The 25,686-nt window shown below is 36.6% G+C and overlaps 2 protein-coding genes across 2 annotated transcripts in view; one reads left to right on the plus strand and one right to left on the minus strand.

Moving 5' to 3' along the window:
* CWC27 (CWC27 spliceosome associated cyclophilin) overlaps window positions 1-14,558 on the minus strand; it is a 95,221-nt gene extending 80,663 nt beyond the window's left edge. Inside the window, exons 1-9 of the mRNA XM_058823773.1 lie at window positions 14,426-14,558; window positions 13,666-13,762; window positions 12,009-12,121; window positions 10,686-10,829; window positions 9,868-9,966; window positions 9,607-9,710; window positions 8,568-8,637; window positions 6,079-6,158; window positions 3,768-3,801 (exon numbers count right to left, since the gene is read on the minus strand). Of these exons, the coding sequence (XP_058679756.1) occupies window positions 3,768-3,801; window positions 6,079-6,158; window positions 8,568-8,637; window positions 9,607-9,710; window positions 9,868-9,966; window positions 10,686-10,829; window positions 12,009-12,121; window positions 13,666-13,762; window positions 14,426-14,467 (783 nt within the window). The 5' untranslated portion in view covers window positions 14,468-14,558. The remainder of the gene's footprint in view (window positions 1-3,767; window positions 3,802-6,078; window positions 6,159-8,567; window positions 8,638-9,606; window positions 9,711-9,867; window positions 9,967-10,685; window positions 10,830-12,008; window positions 12,122-13,665; window positions 13,763-14,425) is intronic.
* Window positions 14,559-14,637: 79 nt separating this feature from the next.
* On the plus strand, window positions 14,638-24,697 carry SREK1IP1 (SREK1 interacting protein 1). Its single transcript, XM_058824123.1, is given in 6 exon segments — window positions 14,638-14,758; window positions 14,761-14,886; window positions 17,319-17,366; window positions 18,940-19,080; window positions 21,283-21,361; window positions 23,691-24,697. Coding segments are annotated over 6 exon segments (705 nt in total). The 3' UTR covers window positions 23,881-24,697.
* The last annotated feature ends 989 nt before the right edge of the window (window positions 24,698-25,686 follow it).

The raw sequence follows: 25,686 nt of genomic DNA on the forward strand, positions 1-25,686 counted from the left end.
GGAAATCTTTTTCTTACAAATATAATCTCTTCCAAGAAAAAAGCAAACTTCAAACAATATATCCTTATTTGCTACAGAGGTAATGAAAAAAATTACAAACATGACAGTTTCTTTTCCATACACAAATTACTTCTTATCTGTAAGGGTTAAAAACTTAAACCAGTCTATTCTAGACTATTAACTTTTACAGCTCTGTAGATGACATCACAGCAGTGTGATATTACCCATACCACTGTTCATGAATCAAAAATTTGATTGACACAATACCATTGTCTCAATGGTATTGAGACATGATGGTACCATCCTTCATTGTCCACTGAAAGAAAAACTTAACTCCCTACCACATGGGTATACTACAGTCATGATGGGATAGAAGAGGGTAGCCCATCAGCTCCCATTAAGGAATTTACAAATACTAAATTGATCATAACTGTGAAATTGTTATAAGCTTAATGAATTGATCATAATTGATCATAAGCTGTGAAAACCTGTGGAATTGATCATTGCAGCTTGCTACAGAGGTCAAAGGAGAGGCCTCAGGCCTCCATACCTAGCACAGGTAGGCAAAAGGGATAAAGCACCTTGGATCAAAGACATTTGAAGGGAGAAATAGCTGGAGAATGAACAAGTAGCCTGACTAGACCAAGGGATCTAAGTTTGACTATCTCCTTCATGGAAGAAGGAAGTCTGCATGAACCTTAACTGAAGAATGACAGTTTGAAGATGACATGGTATATCTTTTCACATTTACTTTGGTGTGATGCTCATCAGCAAAAGGAAAGTGTAAGATGCCACATGATTCTAATTTTAGCCAAAGACAGAAAGGACAGTTAGAAATAGCAAGCCAGAGGACTTAACTGTATCCAGGAGACTGCCAGAATGTAAGCACTTGGGAAGGAAGAACATGTACATGTCCTGGGTGTGAGATACAGGTAGGAGGAAGAGTAGCATGAAGATTATGTCCATAAACATGAAGGAGGAAAGAATAAAAGAAGTAAAAGCAGCAAGAGGCAAAATTTGGGAATAGAAGAGAAAAATCAACAATTGGATTTCAGAAGTTGTAGTGGAGTCACTGTTTAGGAATCTTTAGACTACTATGCTTAGATTCAAGATTTAGACAAGACAAGACCAGTCAGAAATAAGACAGAAATCTCTGAATATTTAGCACAGTAAAACAGCTGAATATTTTGCCAATGAAAAGACAGAAAAATTGTTGGGGGATTTTTGTCTGTTCCTTTTTAATAGGGAAGAGAAAACTGGAACAGGATCAGCATTTCCCTTAATTTACCAGAAAGATATTGTTTGACAGAGGAGATAATGAAACTTTGTAGAATATTTGCTTACATGATAAATTGTCAGAGAGATGGGTGATTACAGACCTCAACAGCAGGGGGAGGTCCAAAAAAAAAAAAAAGTAAAAAAGTGACAGGACTGTGTTTGAAATCTTTAACAGTCAAGGATAAAGACAGGCTCCTGGTGGAGATTTGACTAAGGCTTAGGTAAAAGCATTTCACTGACACACAATTAATTGGACAAAACTTCTGGAATAAAAATGCACAACTCTAGAAAAATAGCATTTGCTAAGTAGTAAGCTAGTTAAAATTTGCAGACATCGGAGTAACAGGAAGAGGGTTAAAACTGGGGAGACAAAATGTTTTAACTTGTCCCACTTGGCTAAAACCTCTATTTCTCAAACCACCCATCAGCCTCAGTTTGCAAAGTATTTCACCATTTTTCTTCTAGAAAAACACTGAGAAAATAGGATATACTCTTCCTCCTCAACTGCGTTCCCTCCTGCAGCTCTACTCTTTTCTCCTACCTAGTCTCTTCCTTCAGTCCTACTCTCTCTCTTTAAGTCCATCTCATACCAACAAACATCTAACAACAGAATAAACAATCCAGACTGAACTGCATGGCACCTCAAAAGGGAAGTGGCTGTTCTGTTGGCTGAGTTGCTCTCCATGTGACACAGATATGCAAAAGTGTTTGCCTGAACGTTGTACTACTTCTAACTGCTGTTATTAGCTGGGTGGAGTTGTCCTATTCTCCGCCTTAATATGAAAATAAAAATGGTAATGAGACATTTTGTGACAGAATGACTGGCTACTACATGTAATATGATTTTCCTGTTTAAAGAGATTATTGAACTGAGGGGTGAATAATTCATTTTATCTACACATAGTACTGCATGAAACTTACTGTTCAGCAACTGACAGACAAATAGGGAGAGGAAAAGAAATTGTGCACAAAAGAAATGTCACTGGTGAGAAAAAAAATTGTTAATACATTTCATATAATGTTTTCATTAATTACTTGAGCACAAAAAGAATCCTAACAAATAGCTATGAGGTACTGCTAATACAAAGACTCTCTCAAAGAATTAAATGTACAAATTTGAGGACTGCAGTAAGAGAAACAGGATGGTATTTAATAGCATGAACAGCAAGGCCAGGTGCTTAGAGAACAAGAGTTTCTCTTACATGCTATGGGCTGGTAGGTTGGGGGAAGTAGGAAGATCTGGAAGAATTATTTGCTCCCAGGTTTGGCAATAAAACTACCAACATCTTTCAGCTGTGTAAATGCAGAAGTGATCCTGTGATGTGTTAACTAAAATAACTCTAAGAGATCATAAAATAATAGTACTACTTCACAAGACCCAGGTAACTGCCTGAAGTGCTAGATCTTAGCTAAAATCTTAAATGTAATGAAATCTAAAGAGAATACCTCCCCAGGAAAAAAAGAGAAAAAGCCTTCATATTTCCAACTTTGGCTTAATTATTACATTTATTTAAATTTTTATTCAACCTAATAAATCCATGTTCTACACTCCCCAAATCAGTTTGTTTTAGAAAGCGATATTTGAATATCTGAAGAATTACTACTAAAATAGCATTCTCCAAACCCTTCTAAGACTAAAATGCTCCTGCATACAGCAGGAATTACAAAGGAGAAGAATGAAAAAGCCTGAATTCATACTATGCCTTATGAAAAAAGGAAAAGCATGTAAGTAGATTGTTTTTTTAGGCACGTGAATGAGACAGACTGTGCTCTTCCTTTACTTCCACTACGTCAACACACAGTATAGTTAATACAGTCCCAGTCATATATTCCAACCTTATCTCAACAGCAATATAAAGAGGTACTCCCATGATCTCTGGTTGGAGACAGAGACATATTTCAGGTAACAAGCTTATGCTTACCTGCACTATGTACAACAACTTTCTTGCACAACAACTTTCTAAACTGCCTCTGTATTTACTTCAATGTTACTGCATGACTATTCAAATCCCATGTCTTTCAGAGGTGACAGTCTCCAACAATACAATTTCACTGCTACAATTTAATAATTCACTGAGTTTGTGTTCTCTTGAAGAAATCTTTCAAACAGGACTCTGACTCACATGCAGACTTACCCTCAAACATTGCAATTCATAAACTTGATTTTAATTATATTTTAAGAAGTAGTTTCAGAGTTTTTATCACTCTGGTGGTTTGTCACCCTGTGATACACAACCCATATAATATATTCCTATATAACTAATCTACTAACTGAAATACAATACCATCAGTTTCTATAAAAGTAGCAGGTAGTATGCTAATTCTACCCTGATGTGAATAGCCAAACCTGAGAGCCTTCACACTTTTGCCAGAAATCTGGCTTGTGCTAGTTCTTAAAGATCTCTAAAGTAACATTTGTTCCCCAAAGGAAATCTTATCTGCCCACAGTAAAAAACAAAGAATTAGTAGTAAAAAAAAATAATACTTGCCTCACTCAAATCCTCTTCTTCATTTGCCACTTCACTAAAAGAAAAAGAAAATGAACTACTTTGAAGTGCTAGAGGAGATTCAAAGTATTATTTAAAACCCAACATTTCTTAAATAAAAAAATTGTTAGCCACCTGAAATTTTAGTAAACTTACTACTTTGTATCATCCTTGCATTTATCTTAAAAGTATCAATATTATTTTCAATCATTTGACTATCACAATCTTTTCTAATTAAAAAAGCTTAAAAACAAGAGCATTCATACAATGGAGAAATCCTAACCATATCTTGAGCTATTCAAGCAAAACACTAACATGTACAGTTAAAACCAACAAAACTCAGTTGAGATGTTTTTGATCTCATTTATCAAACAATTAGTAGCATTTCATTGCAACGAGTTTATATTTTGGAAGATGCATTTTACTGATACTGAAGCTTAACATCAAGTTAAATAAATTCATTATACAGCTATAGCTTGATGAATTAAAAAAGAACTCTATCTGAACACACTAAGGCTAACACACCCACTGTTAATTATCACAAACTAATAATAAGGGCCCCTGAACCACTTTAGCCCACATTAACAAAAATAAAGTTTTGCTAAAAAAAAACCAAGGACTATTAAATAAGTCTCAGAAGTCAAGGCTTTGAAGTGTGCTCAAAGCAATCAATAAGTAATCAAGATCACTAAAGAAACTCCAGATGTGTTGCAACCAGTGTTGCAATCAATGACATTAACTAATAAAGTGCTGCAGCTGGGTCAGGGCAATTGCTGATATCAATACAGACAGGGGATGAACGGACTGAGAGCAGCCCAGCAAGGAGGACGTGGGGGTGCTGGTGCATGAAAAGCTGGACATGAGCTGATGATGTACACCTGAAGTCCAGAAAGCCAACTGTGTCCTGGGCTGCATCCAGAGCAGGGTGGGCAGCAGGGCAGGGAGGGGATTCTGCCCCTCTGCTCTGCTCTGCTGAGACCCCACCTGCAGGGCTGCGTCAGCTCTGGGGGCACAGCACAGCAAGGACAGGGACCTGCTGGAGGGACTCTGGAGGAGAGCCATGAAGACGATCACCTCTCCAATGGGGAAAGGCACGATCGTTCAGCCTGGATAAGGGAAGACTCCAGGGACACCTTATAGCATGCAGCCTTTTCATACTTAACATGGGTCTGTAAGATGGGGACAGACTTTTTAGCAGGGCCCGTTGTGAAAGAACAAGGGGTAGTGGTTTTCAACCAGAAAGGAGTAAATTCAGACTAAACATAAGGAAGATGTTTTTTATGATATAGATGGTGAGATACTGGTGAGGAGGCTGCCCAGAGAGAAGGTAAATGCTCCATTCCTGGAAACATTCAAGGCCTGGCTGAATGGGGTGCTGCACAACCTGATCTAGCTGGAGATGTCCCTGCTCACTAAAAGGGGGGCTAGATGTGATAAATTTTAATGGTTCCTTCCAAACCAGCTAGTCTAGGATTCTAAGATAAGCAAATTCTCAGAGTTCACATATTTTCATGGAATTTTCTCACTTTATAATTCAACTGTGGTTAAAAATCAGAATTTATGAAGTAGTAAAACTAGATAAGAAAACTGAGTTTATTAAAGCATGCAGATTTATGATTAACCTGATATTTTGCTTGTTCTTTAGATTTGGAAAAAAAAAAGGTATTTTCAAGCATAAGTAGGGTTAGAAGGTTGGGAAAAGCAATCCTCGAGAATAATCACAGCAAAGAACATCTTCGACATGAAGAAAATTTAAGTATCTTTAAAAGTTTAGGCTATGAAAGAGATAGTAGGAGTAAGAAAGGACAGTGGTAAAGAGAGGTATAAAAGGGGCTGTCAGCTCACTGTCTCTTCCAGAATGCGAGTTAGAACTTACGAAATGCCACTAGTAGCATTCAGGTTCAGAACAAAAAGGGGAGATACTTCCTCTGGTAGTGAAGAGGACTTGTGAACTGAAACAATGTTACAAGAGACTTAATATACACTTTGAGAAGAGCTCTATTAAAGGTTACTGAATAGAGGAACCACATCAAAACCTGACAGTCCTCTGAGGTGAAACCTGAGAGGAAGCTGAGCAACTACTCAGATAAACTTTACATTCGCACCCTTTTCACTCTTTACTGGGCGTCCACTGAGGGCCAGTGGTGGTGACAGCTTAGTCGGTTAGAGAAATATTTGGTCTGATCTAGCATTGGCACTCTTAATTTTTTAAATAGTAACGTGAATTGACATTTCTCATGAGTATACATGTGCATAAATGGGTATAACATATTGAAAGTAGATCTGTTCTAGAAATTGGAAATCACATACTAACCTTTTGACAGCAGGAACTGAGCTAAGATGTGGATCATCCTTCAGGAGATCATGACTACTTTTACTTTTTCCCTTCATGCTCTGTTAAAAGAAAAAAGTTATTATTCATTTCAGTTTAAGAGGTTAGACAGTGAAAAAGGATTATGGTAACAAACACATAACTTGTTTCTTTTTAGCTTTAGTCTATCCAGTAAGCATAAACACTTTTAAGAACAGAAGAAAGAGAATCATCAAACTCGCTCCACAGATTTATTTTTGCAATAGCAGTGCACTTAGTTTTAAAGACAGAGAGAGAGGAAAAAAAAAAGATATTGTTTAGTCATGTACAATCATTACACATCATAAAGATGGTAGGTCTAGCATATATACACTTAAGTGAATAAAGGGGTTAGAACTTAATTCCCAATAATGACACATGACAATTGAAAGAACCACCATGTATAAAACAGTACTTATTAATTACACTAATTAGATCCCTAAGGAAAAAAAAGAAATTAACTAACTGCTATACATCAGTCTGGAACACATAATTTAAGAATAATTTACTGACACAAGGAGTCAAATAAATCTACTACATAAGGTCTTCAGGCAAAAAGACTGCAGTTAGAAAGCATTCTACATGCTAATCTGAAAAAAAAATTCTTAATTTTCAGAGAAAAATCAGACTGAAAATCTCTGTTACAGGAACAGTCTGTGCTGTGACCTGTACTGTGAATGTCTCCATTGCAGATGCATTGTCTAATGCTTTTGGGAACACATTAGTCAAGTGGACAAAATCTTAGTCATTTAAATACAACTGAAGTTTTTTATTATGTAGAAAACAAAGACTAACACATTCAGCAACATGAAAAGATAATTTCTTCATTAAGGAAGGGGTGGTGTGTTTGGAGTGGTGGTGGGGCTGTGTATGGCACAGTGCTCCAAACAGGTACAGACAATGAGCCTGGACACCGAAGGCTAACACTGATCAACAGCCAAATCCCCAACCGCACTAACAGCCTTGATCTGGTTCATAGCTTGAGGGGTTTCACCCAGAACTTCTCTGCCCTTCTTAAACAAGCAAGACTTACTGCATCTAGCACCCACAAAAAGCTCATAGGATTTTGTGGATTCAAGGATCTCAATAACAACTTTGACCTTCCATTTTTCTTATCAAAAACAGAGAATGCAAGTTAGTGCTGATATTCATGTACTTCAACTTAAACAGATTAAGATAATGACCAGAACTAGAGACACTGATCTAGGCCTATTATGAACAAACAATGAGGTATCAAAAATAAGGCTTTATTCTGGTACAAAGAATGAAGATAAATTCTTCATAAAGAGTTGTTATGGTTAATTATCTAGCTACAATCAATGCAGAATTTAGTCAGGACAAATAGACAGATGAGATTTTGAGGCTGAGTTGAAAGAGAGCCTTAAAACACTGAAACTCGGTTTATAATGAAAGAAGCATTCTATTTAGACAATTTTAAACTGAAACCAAGTATTTGGCATGAAAAGAAAGGAAGTCCAGGCAACTGAATCAAACCCAGTATTATAAGCCAGATAAACAGAAAGAGCAAAACAGTAGATGAACATATTAAGCTAAACAAGTAAACTTTGTCTGACTGGTAAGTTGGAAAAAAAAAAGAAAAGTAGTTAAAGCTGCTGTTGTAACAAATCTCTACTATCATTCTGACTGATATCACATTACCATAATATTGTCCATCATTATTCACTGTTTTCCTTTTGTATTTTAGCTAACTTCTGAGGACTAACAACTGTTTTTTCACTTATGTGCTACAAGATGCAGGACCATGTAGTCTGATCACTAACTGAAGTGGTGAGGTACTGTAGAAAGCCTAGAAATCTAGCAAACAACTTGGTCAGCAGTAGAAATGAAATCAGAAATTTATTTAAGAAAATTTTAAACTAGCCTTATTTAAATGCTAAATCAGGGAAGGAAATGTTAGACCAAAAATTATACGTGCAATCCTGGAATGTGAACATTTCACTATGGTGCACTATTAAATTATGACAATGGACTATTTTCTCCACAATAACCACACTTCACTTTGCTCACAGATGGATGAATATATGTAAGAAAATGGAGCTAAGCGTGTGCTGGAAATGTATAAAATGATCCTCAGTATTCAAGTATTTTACCATATAATTGCAATCATAAATAAAGGACTTGAAAAAGATAACGTACTTATTGCTTCCATGACTTTTAAACAGCAGACATAGATTTATACTATGAAACTTTTTGTTCACGGAAATGTAAAAATTCCATGCAGTAATTGAAGGTACCCTCAAAATCAAGAAAACTAAAAACTTCTGTTTTTGCAAAATGCTGTAACAGCAGAATCCTAAAAACTGAACAAACTGCTATTATTATTGTTCAAAATATAAACATAAGAAGAAGACTCAAAACTTAAAAACTTTCCATAAACATGCAGAAAAGGTAATTAGGCTAAAAAGACAAATAATGATAATTTGGTACAATACCTGACTAACTCTACTGACTTCTTCCTCTTCTTCTTCAGCTTCTTCCCCAAAGGAAAGCAGATTAAAATTTCTTTAAGAGAAAAAAGAAAATTCCTAGTAAAATTTTAAATATTGTCTTACTAACATTCCATTAACTTTAAATACATTACAGTCGTGCTGTACATGACCTTTTAAAAAAACCTTTTATCCTGCTAAATGTACCAATTCCAAGAAACTATTGCATTTTGCTTTGCAAAAAATCATAAATATTCAGAAAAGCATGTTGTATTATACTCCTGAGATACAACAAGGATAGCAAAGCATCAGTTAAGACACAAATTAAGAAATCCTGTCTTGACTTGCTTTCCCAGCTGACAGTTCTGTTGTATTTCTTTTCTCAACAGAGCAGCATTCAAGACACAAGATTTTCAAGATATGACAGCTCAGAAACATATCAAATGTGTATTCATTCACAGAATGCAATTAAAAAACTATGAGCTATAACTTATATTTCAAGAGTTAATTGTTCACACTGTTGGAACCAGTCAGTTGCAACATGTTCTATTTTTATGCAGCAGAACTGACAGCATGCCCACTTTAGAGTTTCTACTACTTTCTATTGCATGTTTGTGAATTTTCATTCAGAGAAACTAAGATTTCCCATGTCAAAATGTCTGCCTCTTGCTAAGGTCTTCAGTGGGGAGAAATGGTATCTGATAAAATATGTTCAAAAAATCCCAAGCAATTGAGCTGTGACCCAGTAACTCCTACCAGTAGGTTTCACCTGCAGCGTTGTCTCAGTCAGATGACTGCACTTTGTGGGACATGGGAAAGACAAACTACCTTCTATTATTTTCAACAAACTATCACCATGCATGCAACAGTTACAGCTCAGCAGATGCACAGTAACATTTCAGTCAGAGAAACTAGATTTGCACGACCTCACCCGCCGGAAACAAGGAAGTGCTTCAAAGGCAGAAATGGAAGTAAAAACCTGCCAAACCACAAAAAATTAAAAGGTGAAAGAAAATGAACCACCACTTCTGTTGCATATATTTACTTTGTGCCTTTTACTTTGGACTTTTTAGTTTCTTCCTCTGGTTTGTCTTTCTTCAGTTTTCTGTTTGGTCGTGGGATAATGTCATCAAACGGATTAAACAAAACCTATTTAAAAAAACAGTATTTTAAACACACCTTTAGTAAATATTTTGTCATTAAGTAGCTCAATATTTTAAAATATGCAAAAGGACAAGCCAAATTTTCTGAACACTATGCACAAAAGAACTTCAGAATGTCCCATTTCAAAACAGAACATACTCACCTCACTGCTTCTTATTTTGTGTGGACTGAGAGGTCTCTCTTCTTTGTCAACTTCTACTTCAGCCAGGCGCAACATGTTATATATTGTATCCCCTGTAACCTGGCAAATTTACAAAGAAAGGCTTGAAAGTTCATGACTGTAATTTGTGTTATTTATTCTGCAAAATACAAGGCAATTACTATGTAAAAAATTTTGTAAGTACAACTGCTATAGGAAATATCGTAAGCATGTAAGACTTCTAAAAGATAGCAAGTACAATGTACAAAAGTTTGGGTTTTTGAATTTAATGGGAAAAGTTAAAGGAATACAGGTAGTTTTGAGAATGTAGGCAGATGAAGATGTTGAAGTGTTACTGTGAGCTATGAAACAGGAAAATGAAAACCACTGAAATAAAAAAAGATCTGCTATATTTTCTTTTAAGTAAATCATGAGAGTGGCAAATTCATCTAATGTTTTTCATCATCCTGACTTTTCTTGGGTAATTAGAATCAAATTAATTCTAAACGGAATTTTCTAACATGTCATTAGTATTAGATGAACCAATTAATAACAGAGGCATAATAATACAAATAAGATTATTTAAAGGCAGCACAAGATGCAAATACAATCTAGAAGAATAAAAACAGCCAAACAGATAATAACAGGAACAATCCACAGATTTCTGCCAGATATAGGAAACAAAGAGAATGGAGAGAGCATAGAAGCACTAAAATAAATTTCAAATGCACATAGCATCAAACAATACCAAACTGGCCTTCAGAGAAACTTGTAGCAGCTTCTGTCAGACTTAAACTGGGACTCCAATTCATGTAACAGACCTTTCCAAAGATTGTGTGCTTGTTGTTAAGCTCATCTGCACGACCCAATGTAAAGAAAAACTGACTCCCGTTATCATGGGGCCCAGCATTGGCCATAGCAACAAGTCCTCTTCGATTAAATCGCAATCGTGAGTGGAACTCATCCTGGTAAAGGCAGGACAGAAAAGAGAACAACTTCAGTATAAAACTATCTTTTCACTCCTTTAGCTGCAGCGTGATAGGAGTGAGATCACTTACATCAGCATGCACACGCAGAAAAAAAATGCTGCTAGTTTTCTTTTGAGTTCAGGCAGTAATAAATCCCAAGTATTTTGAAACTCAGTACCAGAATTATATTTAAAAGTTCCTACTATGAGTGGCAAAAATTATTTTTAGTCAGTATTTCTAATCCCTAGTGCCTACAATAATGCAAACAAATGAACAATCTTCAAAAGAAACCATAAACACACCACAAACAAAATTAAAAACTAAATATCAGTAACAGAAAGACACATTACTAATTTAAAAAATTCTAAGTTCTGTCTTGTTAATTTTATCTTTTTTCACTCATTGCCTAAAAATCAATTGTTATTCATTGTTTTTATTTGCATTTGTTATCCCCCTAATATTAAGAAAATAAAAAGCATTTTAAAAAGTAACTGCATTTCATACATTTCTTGCAAAAATACTATTCTTGACAACAATTACTGTATTTATGCGAAAAATTAATTTAAATCCTAATTCATATAAGGTTACTAATGGTGCAATAACAGGTTGTAATAGTAGAGTAATGCAGAAATCCATAGGAAGAACATTTTTTGGAATTAAGAAGACAAAATAGGACTCCTTTCAAAGCAAGGAGAACATGAAGAATACCACTGTAATATCACAATGCTAAACACTGCAATACTGAGATACCACTACTTTGAAGCGGCAGTGCTACTACAATATTGGTAATTTTTGCTTTGTTCTCTGCTCAGGTACCACTCCCTCCCACAAACCTCAGGCTCATGCTAGATGTAAAAGTCTAGCAGCAAGAAGGTGGAAGGGCCAGAAATAGGCTTTGCAGCTTCAGTCACAAATTAAAGGTGCCTGCCCCACCTGAAATAAAACAGGCAGAACAGAACACAGCTGCTAAGCCCCCAGGTTTATCATTATACCAGCATAGCTGGGTCTAAGAACTCTCAATTTAGAAGAGCATATCCAAACACACTGAAGCAGCACATGAAGGCAACTACTGCACAAGTATGCATTTCATATAAGATTTGATTTTTCAGAACTTGGTAGGAAGAACAATGGGTAGAGGATACCAAACAAATTAATGTGTAAGTTATAGATACACACCTTGAAAGGAGCTCCATAGACCGACTCTCCTCCTGATCCAGTACCAGTAGGGTCACCCCCTTGCACAATAAAGCCAGGCACTACTCTGTGAAATATTGTGTTATTGTAATACTCTAAAAAAAATGAAAAAAGAGTAAGATATTAAACTTTGATATAGATCATGCAGAGATGTCCAGAGACTGAAGTTCCAGAAAGCAAATACTGAAACTAGATTCCACTGTTGGCTTCTATTTGGTTCCCTTCTGTTCTCCACAGACTTACGAGATCACATCCTGTAGTGTCACATGTTTCTTTTGCAAAAAATCCTGCCCATCACTGACAAGATGACCTTGAAGAATTACAGTATTTTCAGCTTTTAAGTTTTTATTACTGTAATGACACTATCAAAATACACCAACTTAAAAGGAGAACTAGAAATACTGTGCTCTATTCTGGACGAGATCTCACATGCAACATTAGCAATACCCATATACAGATGATTTGTACTTTCACTCACCAGCATAGAACACTTTTCATCACCTATACTACTACTATACTATACCTAAACCAATAATTTTTGCAGAATGAAATATGTGGTACATTTTGCTCTCTAAGTTATCTTCTTTTATCTATCTATTTATCTGACAGAGGTTACAAGATCATAAAAAAACAAAAGGAATGAAAAGAAAAAATTACCTGAACCAAAACCCTGGTTGATATAACAATAATAAAAAATAAAGAATAAATCTGCAGCATGCTGCAAAACAAAGTAGGGTGTGCAAATGTTGCAGCATAACTAGACACAGTCGTGGATGGTTATATGCTGGGATATTAATGAGAAATACTTAAATGTATTATGAAGCACAAGATGCTACGCAGCAATTTAAAAAAAAAATCAGAAAGCAAATAAAGCCCACTGAGTATACATGAACCTTTATCATGGGCTAAGGAATTCTTTTACCATTGCAAAAAGTCTCAAAATTAGGGAAAAGAGACTGGACAAAACAAACTGGATCTGTGCTGGAGGCACAAAGCCTAGACTGCTATTTTTGTTTAACAGATGAAGGCTAAAAGAACTCTTCACAATTCTACAAATGCGTAAATGGGAAAATAACACAAGTTAGAAAACATATAAAGGTATCAAGTCTTTCACAGATTTTTGTTCCAGTTTTCTCAGTAGGGGGCTTATCATTCTGGTACCCACCACTTCAGTGAAAAGTTTTACAGAGCTTTTAGCAACAAAAAAAATACAATAACTGAAACATTAGGAGCACTCGCAGAAAAAAAAAAAAAGGTAGTGTAAATTGTGATGCAGAAATGAGAATTTTGGAGAATGTCCAATATTGCATCACTGTCATTTCATTCACACACTGAAGTTGCTATACTTTGTAGATATTTGCTGGAAGTAGGTCTCTCAAGACTCTGAAAGACAATGTTTCAATACCATGTTGTCAGCTTAATTTGAGAAAACCATCCAAAATTTTTACTTTTTTTTCTCCACCAGCTTCACTGGCAACCTTGAAGAACATTGTCTGGCTGTTAATTAATAATTCCTAAACAGAAATAAACTTATTAACATACTAAAGTCAAAACATAATTGCGACTTTCATTTTACATAAAGGGACCAAAGATGGCACAGAAATTAATTTCAACAACTCCCATCCCATTCAGTCATTACCTTCCATACACAGCTGGATGAAATTTCTGCATGCTTTTGGAGCTTCTTTTGACCATAATTCTATATCTATCTCTCCTGCTGTAGTTCTCAGCAAAACCTACAAACATACAGATAAATGCAGCCTCAGTTTTACTGTAATTTAGTCACTGATCAAAAAGTATATCTGCCTAAAAAAAAAAATCTGAATTTGTTATATTTGTAAGACTGGTATATATTTAAGTGTGTCAGGCAGCTACTGTTAGTTCTAACTTGCATTTCAGAACTTGAGATACAGCTCTGAATCAATATTATAAATATAAAGTATAATAAAGATGTATAATATAGCTGTAATAATATACATAACATTCATAACATAACATGGCCGATGCTTTATAGAAACTTAAGATACCCTTTATCATTTTTATAACGAAACAACATGGGAAAAAACCAAAACCCATAAATACCCAAAGGTATAACTCTTACAAGGAACATCATTACATTCAGTGAGAGTTCATAACAAAATTAACGAGATAAGATATAATAGGGAATAGAGGACTCCTCTATTTTACGTCTCCGAGGACTGCTCTGTTGTATGTCTCCAGACATCATGCATCACGCCTCATGCTTTGACTCCAGCAGCATCAAAGAAGTAACTTTAACCAAACCAATCCGCCACAGAAACAACGACCTCGCCAACCCCAATCACCATGTGTTCATCTCGCTGTCCCCCCATAACCCAACAACATACAACTTCTTCAGGATTTCACCCCACAAGCCTCACCTTCCCGTTGGTGGGCGGCTCCTGGATGTAGATGTTGCTCATGGTGAGGAAAAGACCGGCCCGGTCGGTGAGCCCTCCCCAGCGACCGACGCGGCACCCCCCTCGCCTCCGACACTTCCTACCGCCCCGAGCCGCCCGACATCCTGGGCGCCCCTACGCAGTTCGGAGAAGAGGGGGATGAAGTTACACAAGCCGGAAGAAAGGATGAAGAAATGAGTCCTCGGCCGGAGCCTCTCCGAGATTCACTGAGAAAGAACGTGTCCTGGGAAAGACCCGAAGGTTTCTCTACACATCTGTGGTCTCCCACCGTGGCTCCCGCCCTAGAGGTGCTGAGGCCCCCTGCCTTCCCTGGGAGTGGTACGGTCCGGGAGTGCGCCGGGCAAAGCCTTCCGGCGGGGAGAGGCGTCGCTGAGCGTGCGGGCCGGTGCAGTCGGGAGAGAGCGGCGGGATGGCGCTGCCGGGTGAGGGGCGCCTGCCCGGGGCAGTGCCGGCCGGCTCCGCCCGGCAGCTTGGGGACGGGAACGGGAACGGGAACGAGCGGCGGGGCGGTGGACAAGTGGGACAATTGCGCGGGGACGGCGCGCAGCTGAGCGCGGCACGGGGAAGCGTGCGGAGGGCGGCGGGCACTGCTCCAGTCCGCGCTGCCGGGGGCAGCGGCTGGGAGATGGAGATGGGGATGGAGACGGGAATGGGGATGGGAATGGGGCCGTGGCCGCGTTGGGCAGGGGCAGCGCTGCGGGCGAGTTCCTCTTGTGGCTGCGGAGCCCCTCCCCGAGCTCCTGTGTGACCCAGCGCTGCGTTCTCACGGCCTCCTCTGAGGCTAGCTGGTTATCTGGGCTTTTCTCCTCCGCCGCCGTTCTGGGTTAGTGCTTGTGTCCCAGTAGGTTGTGCCTGTGAGTCAGGGCAGGCAGAAACACCTGCGCGATTTGAACGCGATTACCATTGCTCCGTAGGGTTTTCTTGCCCTGAAAAACCGGGAGTGAGTGGTTCGGGAGCAGGTGAGCAGGCCTGAGCTTTGGTGGTCTGCTTCTCTGATGAAACGAAGGTCTTCAGAAGCTTGTTCCCATTCTAGAAGGAAGTTTTGAGGAAGACGTGTTTGCATTCAAAGGTTTCCAAAGGTTTTCTTTTCAGTCTTATGCTCCACTGAACGAATGAAGTCCTTAGTTTTGTGCCATTTATTGTCTTGAAAATTAAGATGAGGGAAGAAGGAGTGAGAAAGGAAGCTTCTTGCAATGAGTTTGCTTTTAGTCAGCTAAAATTTCATCTAGTCTAAACACTTGCTTCTAACATTATTATTTAAAGCCTAAAACAATAACAAAATGTCAGTCCTAGGAATTTCGTAGGAATGTTTGGTGACAATATTTGCATTCTTGTTATCTGCTGGGTGTCTCTATTGGAGATCCTGACTTACACTGCAGATTTCTGTAGGGTGCACATGACTGTGCTGACCTCCCTTGGCTGGAATACCAAATCTTTCTTTACCTATGGGTCAGCTATGCAATGGGGTTGGGGTTAACTCAGAAATATTTCAGAAAATTAGGACAAAGTAGGTGGCTTGGGTGATCTTGTTTTCTAGTCCCAAGAAGTAGTGAACAAGCAAATGCTGGTTTGATTGTTTTTCTGATGTGACATGGCATTGGTATGCTTTTGATTTTTATTTTGTGACTCTTCTTCTGTGTTCCCTACTTCCATATCTCACTCATGGGTGTCCTTCTAACAAAGGGACTGTCACAAAACAGGGACCTGAACACTGCTGACCTTGAAGGGGATGTGTAATATTAAGGGTTTGGGATCTGCAGAAAATAATCCATTATAATGGAATGTATGGATCTTTGTTGCTTGGCTTTCCAACACTCTTTTAAGGCATACACCTGAGCTGTCCAAGTTTCCAAGGTAGTTTTTTCAGCTTGGGGTTTGAAGGTTTCTGTTATTTTGAGCAGAATTTTTTAAAGACAGTGCTTGTTTCAGTAAGTCATAGTTTAAATTAATGGGACTGATGTACTCAGTTTCTGCTAGTATATGACTGCTTAAGGTGCTGGGGTGTTTCTGCTGTGTTCAGTTGGGAGATAGAATGGCATCCTTTGATTTTGGGAATTCAGTTGTCACTTTTATTACCAATGGCTAAAATGATAAGAATTAAGATTGACCTGTTGGGGGGTGGGGTAAATCCCTGGTGCTTCTCCTGCATTGTGTCCTACTGTGTCTATTTAACTTAACTGTTGTCTCACATGGCAGAATCACACACTTTCGATACCTATAATTTGCATTATTCAGATCCTTCTCCCTGTTTAGAATCCAAACTTTACTGTTACTGTCTTCACTTTCTTACACATTTGCTTTCTTGTGTTTTTTTGTGTTTGGTCATGTTGTCTGAATTCAGAATAACTTAACAATTTGTTGACTTTTTAATTTCCTTCTTTGTTTTCAAGGATTGATTTTTGATTTGGTTTGGTCTTTTTAATTGCCTTATTAAGTCAATTCTTGTTATTTAAATATAAATCACTTCAGAGTTTCCAGTGAATACATGTCAACATCCTTGCACTACTAGAATTTATATTGTGTACTACAGATCACTGGAATGTTAGATGTCTATTACTATGTTCATACTGTAACTAAACAAGTGGAAAGGTCACAATAAATCAAATTAGGATTTGGCAATAAATATTGTAAGACCAAATGATCTCTAGCAGTTTAAATTAGTCAAGTGTGTTCTGGTAGATTACTGCACAGAAAAGTAGCCTTAGAAATGCAGTTTTTTAAAGAGATCTTGGTGTACTTAATACTCGTGAGGGGTGATCACTTCTGGCTGTGTATTGACATTATCAAGCCACATTTGAAAGAAACTTGAAGGTTCTCCTCAGCAACACCTAATTGGTGAAATTTTCTCTTTCAGGAGGAAATAAGGATAATATCAGAGCTGGATGCAAGAAGTGTGGCTACCGTAAGTCTGTAATAAGCAATATAAAGTTACAGTGTTTTCTTCAGTTTACGATGTTGGTTGGAACTGCCTTTTGAGGAGAGGGGAAAAAAGGAAAGAAGTATTCTTCTCCGTTGTTCCCCAGGCATTTGTCAGTTTAAATTACCATGTTATCATTCTTCTGTTTATTTCATGTTTGTTCTCTGGTTTCTCACAGTTATCAATGCTCTTTGAGTGTCTCAGCAAAAAAAAATATGCTATTATATTCATATGTACAACATTTCAATGCAATTACTTGAGAAACTTTGAAATGAAAGCATCTTTTTTGATATATACTGAGATGTGCAGTTGTGCTTCTTCTGAATCTGACTGCAAAGAGGCAGGCATTTCAGTTGAAGTTAAGTACAATCTAATTCACCAGAAAAAATAGTTTAAAATCTGTATAAACTTTTATTCTAAGAGAATACTATCGTGTGCATTTTACATTTCAGGAAACAGCTACCTTTATTGCTTACAGGTTCTGCAGTTGGCATTTAGCTCATGCTTTGGATTATACACTGATTGTAAATGTCTGTGGCTACTTTCCTGATTAATGGAGACCGGTCTTAGTGAAGATTTCAAATTTTTAATCACTGACTCTTATTTTTAGAATGTTGGATGAACAGACACTGTTTTGTACTGAATTGTCTTGAACTTTTAGCACAGTGAGTTAAGCTGTTTGGGTTTTTTATATAAGTGTTACATTGGGAAAAAAAATTTCTTCATTCTTTCTCTTAAGGCTTTTGCAACAAATTTTGTCAATTACGTGCTTTGTGTATCTGTTCTTTCAAAGAAAGTGGATATAAATACAGATTTAGTGCTTTCTTTCTACATGCAGCAAGTATCAGAAAGTTTCTGAAAGAGAAGAAAATTTGTAGTCATACCATATGATCCATGTTTATATGTTTCTAAAATCTGTCTTGAAGGTGTAGGTAGTTTGTTATCATCCTTACTAAGAACATGAGCTTATTTCAATTACTACTTGAATTAATGTGTCTCCCAAACCATATCTTCCCTTTTTTTAAATTTCACTTTTTAAAATTATTTCAATGGGTGTATTCAGCACAAGGTTTCTAGCTGGTCATGATTATCAAGATGCAACTTAGAAAACTAAAAATACTGGTCAGGCAGTAGTTTATTCAGTATTAAGTACTGGCTGTTAAAGATTATGTCTCATGGGCAAATATGATTCTACAATTTCACTAGAGGGAGTTAAGCAATGCAACACTGACTGTAGTTTTTGAAATATTTCATGCTGTATTTTTAGGTAATTTCTTAAGAAATACCTAAGATCATTAAAAAATAGAACCTAAAGTTGGAAAAAATCTTCAAATTAGCAGAATAGGAGAGAGGCCGTAAAGCACTATTGAACAGTGCTTTGTACAACCTGTCAAATTCTTGGAGAGTTTTTCAAAGTGAGCTTTCTCTTGCCCCTTTCACAGATCACAGCCTGCCTTTTTTCCTTTCACTTCTCAAAACTGAATAATACAAAAATCAACGTTTTTGATGTTTTTTTGATAAAGTGTAATTTTTCTTTCTGTGTATTTATTTTGTTCAGCTGGTCATCTGACATTTGAATGTCGAAACTTCCTCCGAGTAGATCCTCAAAGAGATATTGTTTTAGACGTTAGCAGCACTAGCAGTGAGGACAGCGAGGAAGAGGAACTGCAGAGATTACAAGCCATGCGTGAAAAAAAGAGTAAGGTGTTTTTTGTGGGTTTTGGATAATAGTCTTCTGACGTGCAGGGACTCTCATTTTATCCTTTTTGATAACTGCTTTTAGTTCTTTTAGCCTGTGATTTAAAAATAGGTCTTTTACTTTGTGTTTAGACTTCAGAGGTTTGATACACACACTCTTTTAGTATTATGATTATTTCCTTCTAGAGTTATTAATGTACCTGTTTGGAATATCTCAAAAGGGGCTCCTAAATACAAGAGATTAATTAATCTTTTACAAAGAAGCTACTTAGAAGAAAATAACATGAGTGTTCTGAGTTAATCTTTTGATTATGTCATGTAGTTTAAACATCTAACTACTGAGAAATATGACACCTGAATTTCTCTCCAGTTTCTAAGTAGGATTTTTACTGAAACAGCTAGTAGACTGGAATTCAGTCATTCATATTTTGAGAAGTACTGTTCTATATTTGGAAGCTCTTAAGTATCAACTCCTTGTCAGAATAAGAATAGATGAATTGTTTATCAGATACTTGAATTGATTTGAATTTGGACTCAAAAGAGATTGTGCACCTAAGAAAGAAGGGGAGTTTCACCTCAGCGTGTTTTAAATGAATGAACATTCTTCTCCTCAGCCCTTCTGTTTTTCATTATGTTTTGTTCTTTTGCTCTCGTATGCACTGACGTTTAGTTCCTACTGAAGATGCTATTTAGAAGGGAAAAGGGGCAGATAGAACCCTATAGTTAGTTGTACACTTTAAAAGAAATGGATGGGCTGTTTATCCAGATTGTTGAATTGGTACTGCAATGGTACATTCTTGGAACAAGTCTCTTTGGAAAAAATACTTACCACTTACTATGTACTTTTGAATGCAAAGGTTGGGTTTTTTTCAGCACTAAGCTTATTGAAGATAAGCTTAGATGGATATCTGCAGGATATCTGCAGGAAAAAACGGCTGTTTACTTGATCTTCTAATCTTCCTGTTTTTATTATATGTTCTTTTGCAAATTGTGGCTGCTGTGTATATTGTAAGGAGATGTGTATCTGTCAGTTATCCAGGTGGAATTTTGCCATTTTCTCATCTCAAGATTTTGCACTATTTTCTTTAAAAAATACTGCTTGCTCACGCATTATCATTCATGTTTTTTCATTGCTCCAAAGGTAGTTTGCTCTTTTATTAATACTAAATTATTTCAAGTTCCATTCCATAACACACATACCAATAATTTGTGATTATTGTAGCAAAGGAATAACTACACCAGCATTCAGACTTTATGGAAAGGGTCATAGGAGTAAAATGAAATACTCAAAATTGGCTATCTTTTTTAAGGATAAATTGTAAAGGCAGTATTTTCCTGTTAGTTGAATGTGTATTTATGTGGTAGATTTGCCTTTTGGAGAGTTCAAAAGTACTTTTTGAACCGGTATATAAAAATCTAAGGTCAGAAATTTCATCAATGTCATAAAAACATTGCTTGTAAGTGAAATGTGAAGTCATGATATCACACTGCAGAGCATTAGGGCAGGGGGCAGACACAACCAGATTAGGGGAGAGTCTTTTGCTGGTTTCTGTAGGCAGTACATTGACAATTAACTCAAATGTGTCTCACTTATGGCATTGCTGTTTGTGAATGTGTGGAAGTAACTCAGGGATGCCTGACAGAATATTATTTTATTTGTTCTAGTTTTCAGACTTGGACATGTATGTTAAATGTCAAAACTGTTAAAATACAGAAGAATCACAGAATGACTAGGTTGGAAGAGACCTTCAAGATCATTGAGTCCAACCCATGCCCTGACACCTCAGCTAAACCATGGCACTGAGAGCCACATCCAATCTTTAGCACACCCAGGGATGGTGACTGCACCACCTCCCTGGACAGACCATTCCAGTACTTTATCACCCTTTCTGTGATAAAGAACAGATATGAAAACCTGAATCTGGTATAAATGTATAGGAAAAGGTCTTTTTGCTACATTTTACAGGCCTTCCTTCATTCTTAGTGCATAGATCAGTGTCAATACAATGTAAGTTGTGTATAAAAGTCCTGCTGCTACTGCAATATATTTCTGAAATTGCTATACAAACCAAAATTTGGGGAAAGGAAAAGAAAGCCTTTTAACAAGAATTTTGTAGTAACTTGACATTGCCATTGAAGCTATTTTTTAATGCTGATCTTAATTCAGACAAGTGTTTTCTAAACTTTAACTTTCTACCTATAGATCTAAATGAAGAGGAAGAAAAAAAGAAACAAAAAAGAAAAAGCAAAGAGAAAACAAAATTAAAAAGATCAAGGAAAAGGTAACTTTCACACACCTTTTTAATTTCAAAACACAGCTTTAGAAATATTTTTGATACTTGTGTTTTGTCAGAAAATATTGCTTCTATTGATGCAACATTATTTGCAAGTACTTCTTCCATTTGAAAAGTTTTCTGTTTTCCAGTGAGAACTGACTAATGGTAAGGTAATGGTAAAATAATGGTAAGGTAAATGTTCTTAGATTAGTGGTGGAGTTACAGGCTTTCTGCTGTGCAGTCAGGATCATAGGAGTCTTGAAAGCTCTAGCAAGCTGCAGATCTGCAGATCAGAGAAAGCAGAACTGCCCCTGACCGTCCAACTCTAGGCAAGCTGTGATGAGAAAAGAACAAGTGAGGAGGATTGTGCGGTTGGTCCCCAGCCTAGCCAGCGTGGAGAAGGCTCTCTGAAATTCAGGGACTGTAGGGTTCTTTGTGTGCAGACATGCATGTGTAAGCACACCTGCAGGCACACACATGTGCTCTGAGTAACTCACTGTTATCAAAAGGGAAACTTCTCTAGTACTGAACAGGTGTTGAGTGTTAGTGTACCTGTTAACATAGAAGCCTAAAAACAGTGTTACTCCAGTTTCAGAGGAAAATGTCATAATACCCCAATGTATTGTGGATCTGAGTTCTGGCCTGTGGACTGACTTGGTTTTTTGAGGTTTTTTTCCATTTTTAAAGTGAGACTATAGATGAAATTAATGTTTCGTTGTTAAGATAATTGATAAGACAATATGCCAGGAATTGCACTGGAAGGTACAAACTGTAAAATGTATATGAAGACCACAAGAAGATGTCCCTCCAAAACAAAGAAACAGGATTTAATACTTGTTGTATTTGCTTTTTTTTTTCCTTATTTACATTGTGTAGCTTAAACTTCCACTTTTGAAGACAGCCCTTACAGTTGTGAAGAAGTAGAAGAGAAAAGAGTCAATCTGGTTGTCAGTTTTGTGATAAACAAGTCTTACTCTTTAAAATTTTTTAAAGTTTAATAAGGGATAAAGCAAAAGTAACAGCGCTGGGTGCACAGCCATAGCCAGATGCATGTGGTTAACTATAACAACTTTTGTTACATACTTTTTCATTGCATTGGTCAAAGGCATATTCATGAAGATTAAACGTTCCTTTGAGTTTACATGCTCCAGGAAGTATTTAGCTTAGTTCTACTCCTGGCCACATCTTCTTAGAGTATGTGCCACAATGCAGATGTGACTTAGAGAGTCTTGTATTTTATTTTCTCACAAGGCCCCCTGGTCTGTGGTTTGACAGCTACTAATAGTCAAAGGGTCTGTGGTAGATTTCTTCTTGCTCTTCCAGTGTTATTTGCCTGGTTCTTTTCAATGTTATCTTATCATACAGATGTTTTGGCCATTTTTACAAGTATTGTCAATTAATATTAGCTATTTCACCATTGTCAATTAGTTAAAATAATAAAGGCATTAATTACTATTTCACAACTACAATTACTTCTGCAAAAGTCAATGTTATAATATACAGCGCATAGCCTCTATTTTAATATTTTGTGAAAGCTTAAACTATAATATATATCTGTCACACTAAAATATACAATGTACACAGGGATTAGGGTATTGCCCATAAAAGGCTACACAAATTATACTATATAAAAAGCAGTTAAAAAGAGATTACAAACTGTACTATATCAAAGTAATTTGCAAAAGCCCATATATAATAGCGAAAGCCAACAACTACATAGTTATCTATAACAGTTTTCTTTACATTCAAGTAATAGTTAATCAAGTAAACAGTAGCATAAAACTCCCCTCTTTAGCATTCATGAATATTTAATGACTTATTGTCCTCATAGTTTATTTTTGTATGTAATCACTTATCACTGCTGGTTAGAGACCCATAGTATGAGCTGCAAGTACATAAAAATTTTTCATAACAATTTCTCTCAGATTCTTGCATCATCAGAGACATATATATGAAGGCATTAATTAGCATTGTTACTGATCATGTGATATTTAAAAAACAGAAGCTCTACCTTGTTGTCATACTTTATTTTTTGATGGACTGTACTCTTGGTCTTTCTTTTCTCAAAAACTAAAAACCCACACAACTTGCCTATTCCATTATTTTTTTATCTGTATTATAAACATACTGCTTTTGTGGCATGAAAGTTGTATTAGAAAAGTAATCATTTAAGTTAAACATGCAGACTCAGATATCATAAGCATTCCAGTGGATGCTACTGTACAAATTCTACACCAAATTCAATTTGTGACATTACAAACATTCTGACACCTTAAGTTATTATTGTGTAATTTTCCTTCTTTAATTACATACTGATCTGCATTTTTTTTACTAGATCTTCTTCATCAAGTTCAGCAGAAGAGGATGAGCCAAAGTCAAAAAAACAAAAATCACACAAAAAAGAAAAGGAAAAGGGGAAAAAGCATAAATCAAAGAAAGGAAAGCATCATAAAAAGGAGAAAAAGAAGAGACGAAAGGAAAAAAGTTCATCTTCTAACAGTTCAGACAGTTCGAGTAGTGACTGACATGTCTATTTTTGCTTTTGCTTCTGCAGAGAAGATGATTTTCCTTTCATAGCAAGTTTATTTATGCTTTGCAATGCTGTTTAAAAATGGGATATATTTTTTTTGAAAAATCTATTAGCATACGTCAGTGCATCAGATCATTAGATGGACCATTATATGAAAAAAACCTGCTTTTCTATTTCAGGTTTATTAATACTAAACCATGCAACTACTTCTTCACCTTATTCTTAATTCAGTTGTGATTGTGTTTGAAATCCTTTACAGTAGGATGTGGTAAATTTCAGTTCACAAGGTTTTGTTTAGAAAGATATTAACTGAAATACGCTTAATGTCAGAATGGTTACATCAAATTTGTAAATTCAAGTAAGATTTTCTATTACCCTTTAAATAAATGTATGTTTTACACAACAGTCTCTGTTTATATACATTAATCAGTAAATGCAAATATGAATCAGTGTTCAGGTCCTGAGAGGAGAAGAATAAGCAATGGGAAGCTATAAAAGATAAATCCTTCAAAATTATCTTCTAAAATTGATCTAGTCACAGACTGTGAAACATAATTACACATTATTTTGGCAGGACCACTATAACCAAGCTGAAAATAAACAGATGCAAGCAAAAGCTATCGATTTTTAAAGTCCTTTTTCCTTGGGTTTTGTTCTTTTACAAAATGTTATGGCCATTTCATCTTCGACATAGATGTAAAGGTTCGGATGTCACAACAAGACTTCTGGTGATAAACTGTTTCTTCATTCATGTCAGTTGTTATTAGCTTCACTTTGCATGAATCAGACTTTTGAAAGCTAACCCTGGCATAACTCCTGCTGTTCTACAGGCCCCAAGTAGGAGTGACTGCATCCCTGCTTCTCTGCAGCCTCCAAAGCTCTTGCAATACAAAGGTGATGCCAGTATAAAGAGTGCCATTCCCTGTCAGCTTATCTCAGATACAGAATGAAATGCCTATTTCCAGAAAGAAGGACAAGAATAAAGCACGTGAGTAGTATGTGGCATGGGCCTGGCAAATGCATAGAGTAGTGAAGAGTCAACAACCTGCCTTACAATAGACTCTGAAAAATGCAAATCAGTCTTCAGCAATTGGCACAGGAAACAAAAGCAGATACTTGGTGTTTCCTTCAGTCATCTTTCCCAGGTAGTGGAAGAAAAATGTGCACACTGGCAACTGAGCTGCTAAACTGGGAAACAAACTGTGCTGTAAAATGCACCGAGGCCTGGAACAGCTGAATTGAAACTGAAGGAAGCTCTTGTTTTGCAAATAGCCAAAGGAAATACCATTCACAGCACAAAAGCTACAGCTTCAGCATTCTCTGCAACTTGTGAGACTCCAAGGAAAACCCTTCACTCTCTTTCACAGTTTAGAGCACATACATTTCTTCAATGTACCTAGAATAATTGAAAGCTCCTTTGAACACAAATAATTTTGTTTAACAGGTATTACCCTATTTTTAATACATATCAGATGAGCACCATTGAACAACAATTCAAGAATATTTTTCTCTTTAAATTCTGACAAAACTACACTTCCACGCTTAGTAGTTTTCATGGTCTTTAGAGGCATTTTAACAATATACTTGTCATCTTCATAAACTTCTGAAAACTTTTACCTGCTACTAGCATAATTTTGCGGTGTGAGGACAGCGGTGTGTACATCACTGATTGTAATTTAATGTTCGTTTCCTGTGTTCATGCCATTTGGGTTTTGCCTTTTTTTTCCTTTTATATGTTCTCTGTATTCTTTACACATATATTTGTAACAGTGTCACCTATTGTGTTAGTAGCTAGTTTTCC

The sequence above is a fragment of the Ammospiza caudacuta genome, chromosome Z, assembly GCF_027887145.1.
Source record: "Ammospiza caudacuta isolate bAmmCau1 chromosome Z, bAmmCau1.pri, whole genome shotgun sequence".
NCBI classification, from domain to species: domain Eukaryota; kingdom Metazoa; phylum Chordata; class Aves; order Passeriformes; family Passerellidae; genus Ammospiza; species Ammospiza caudacuta.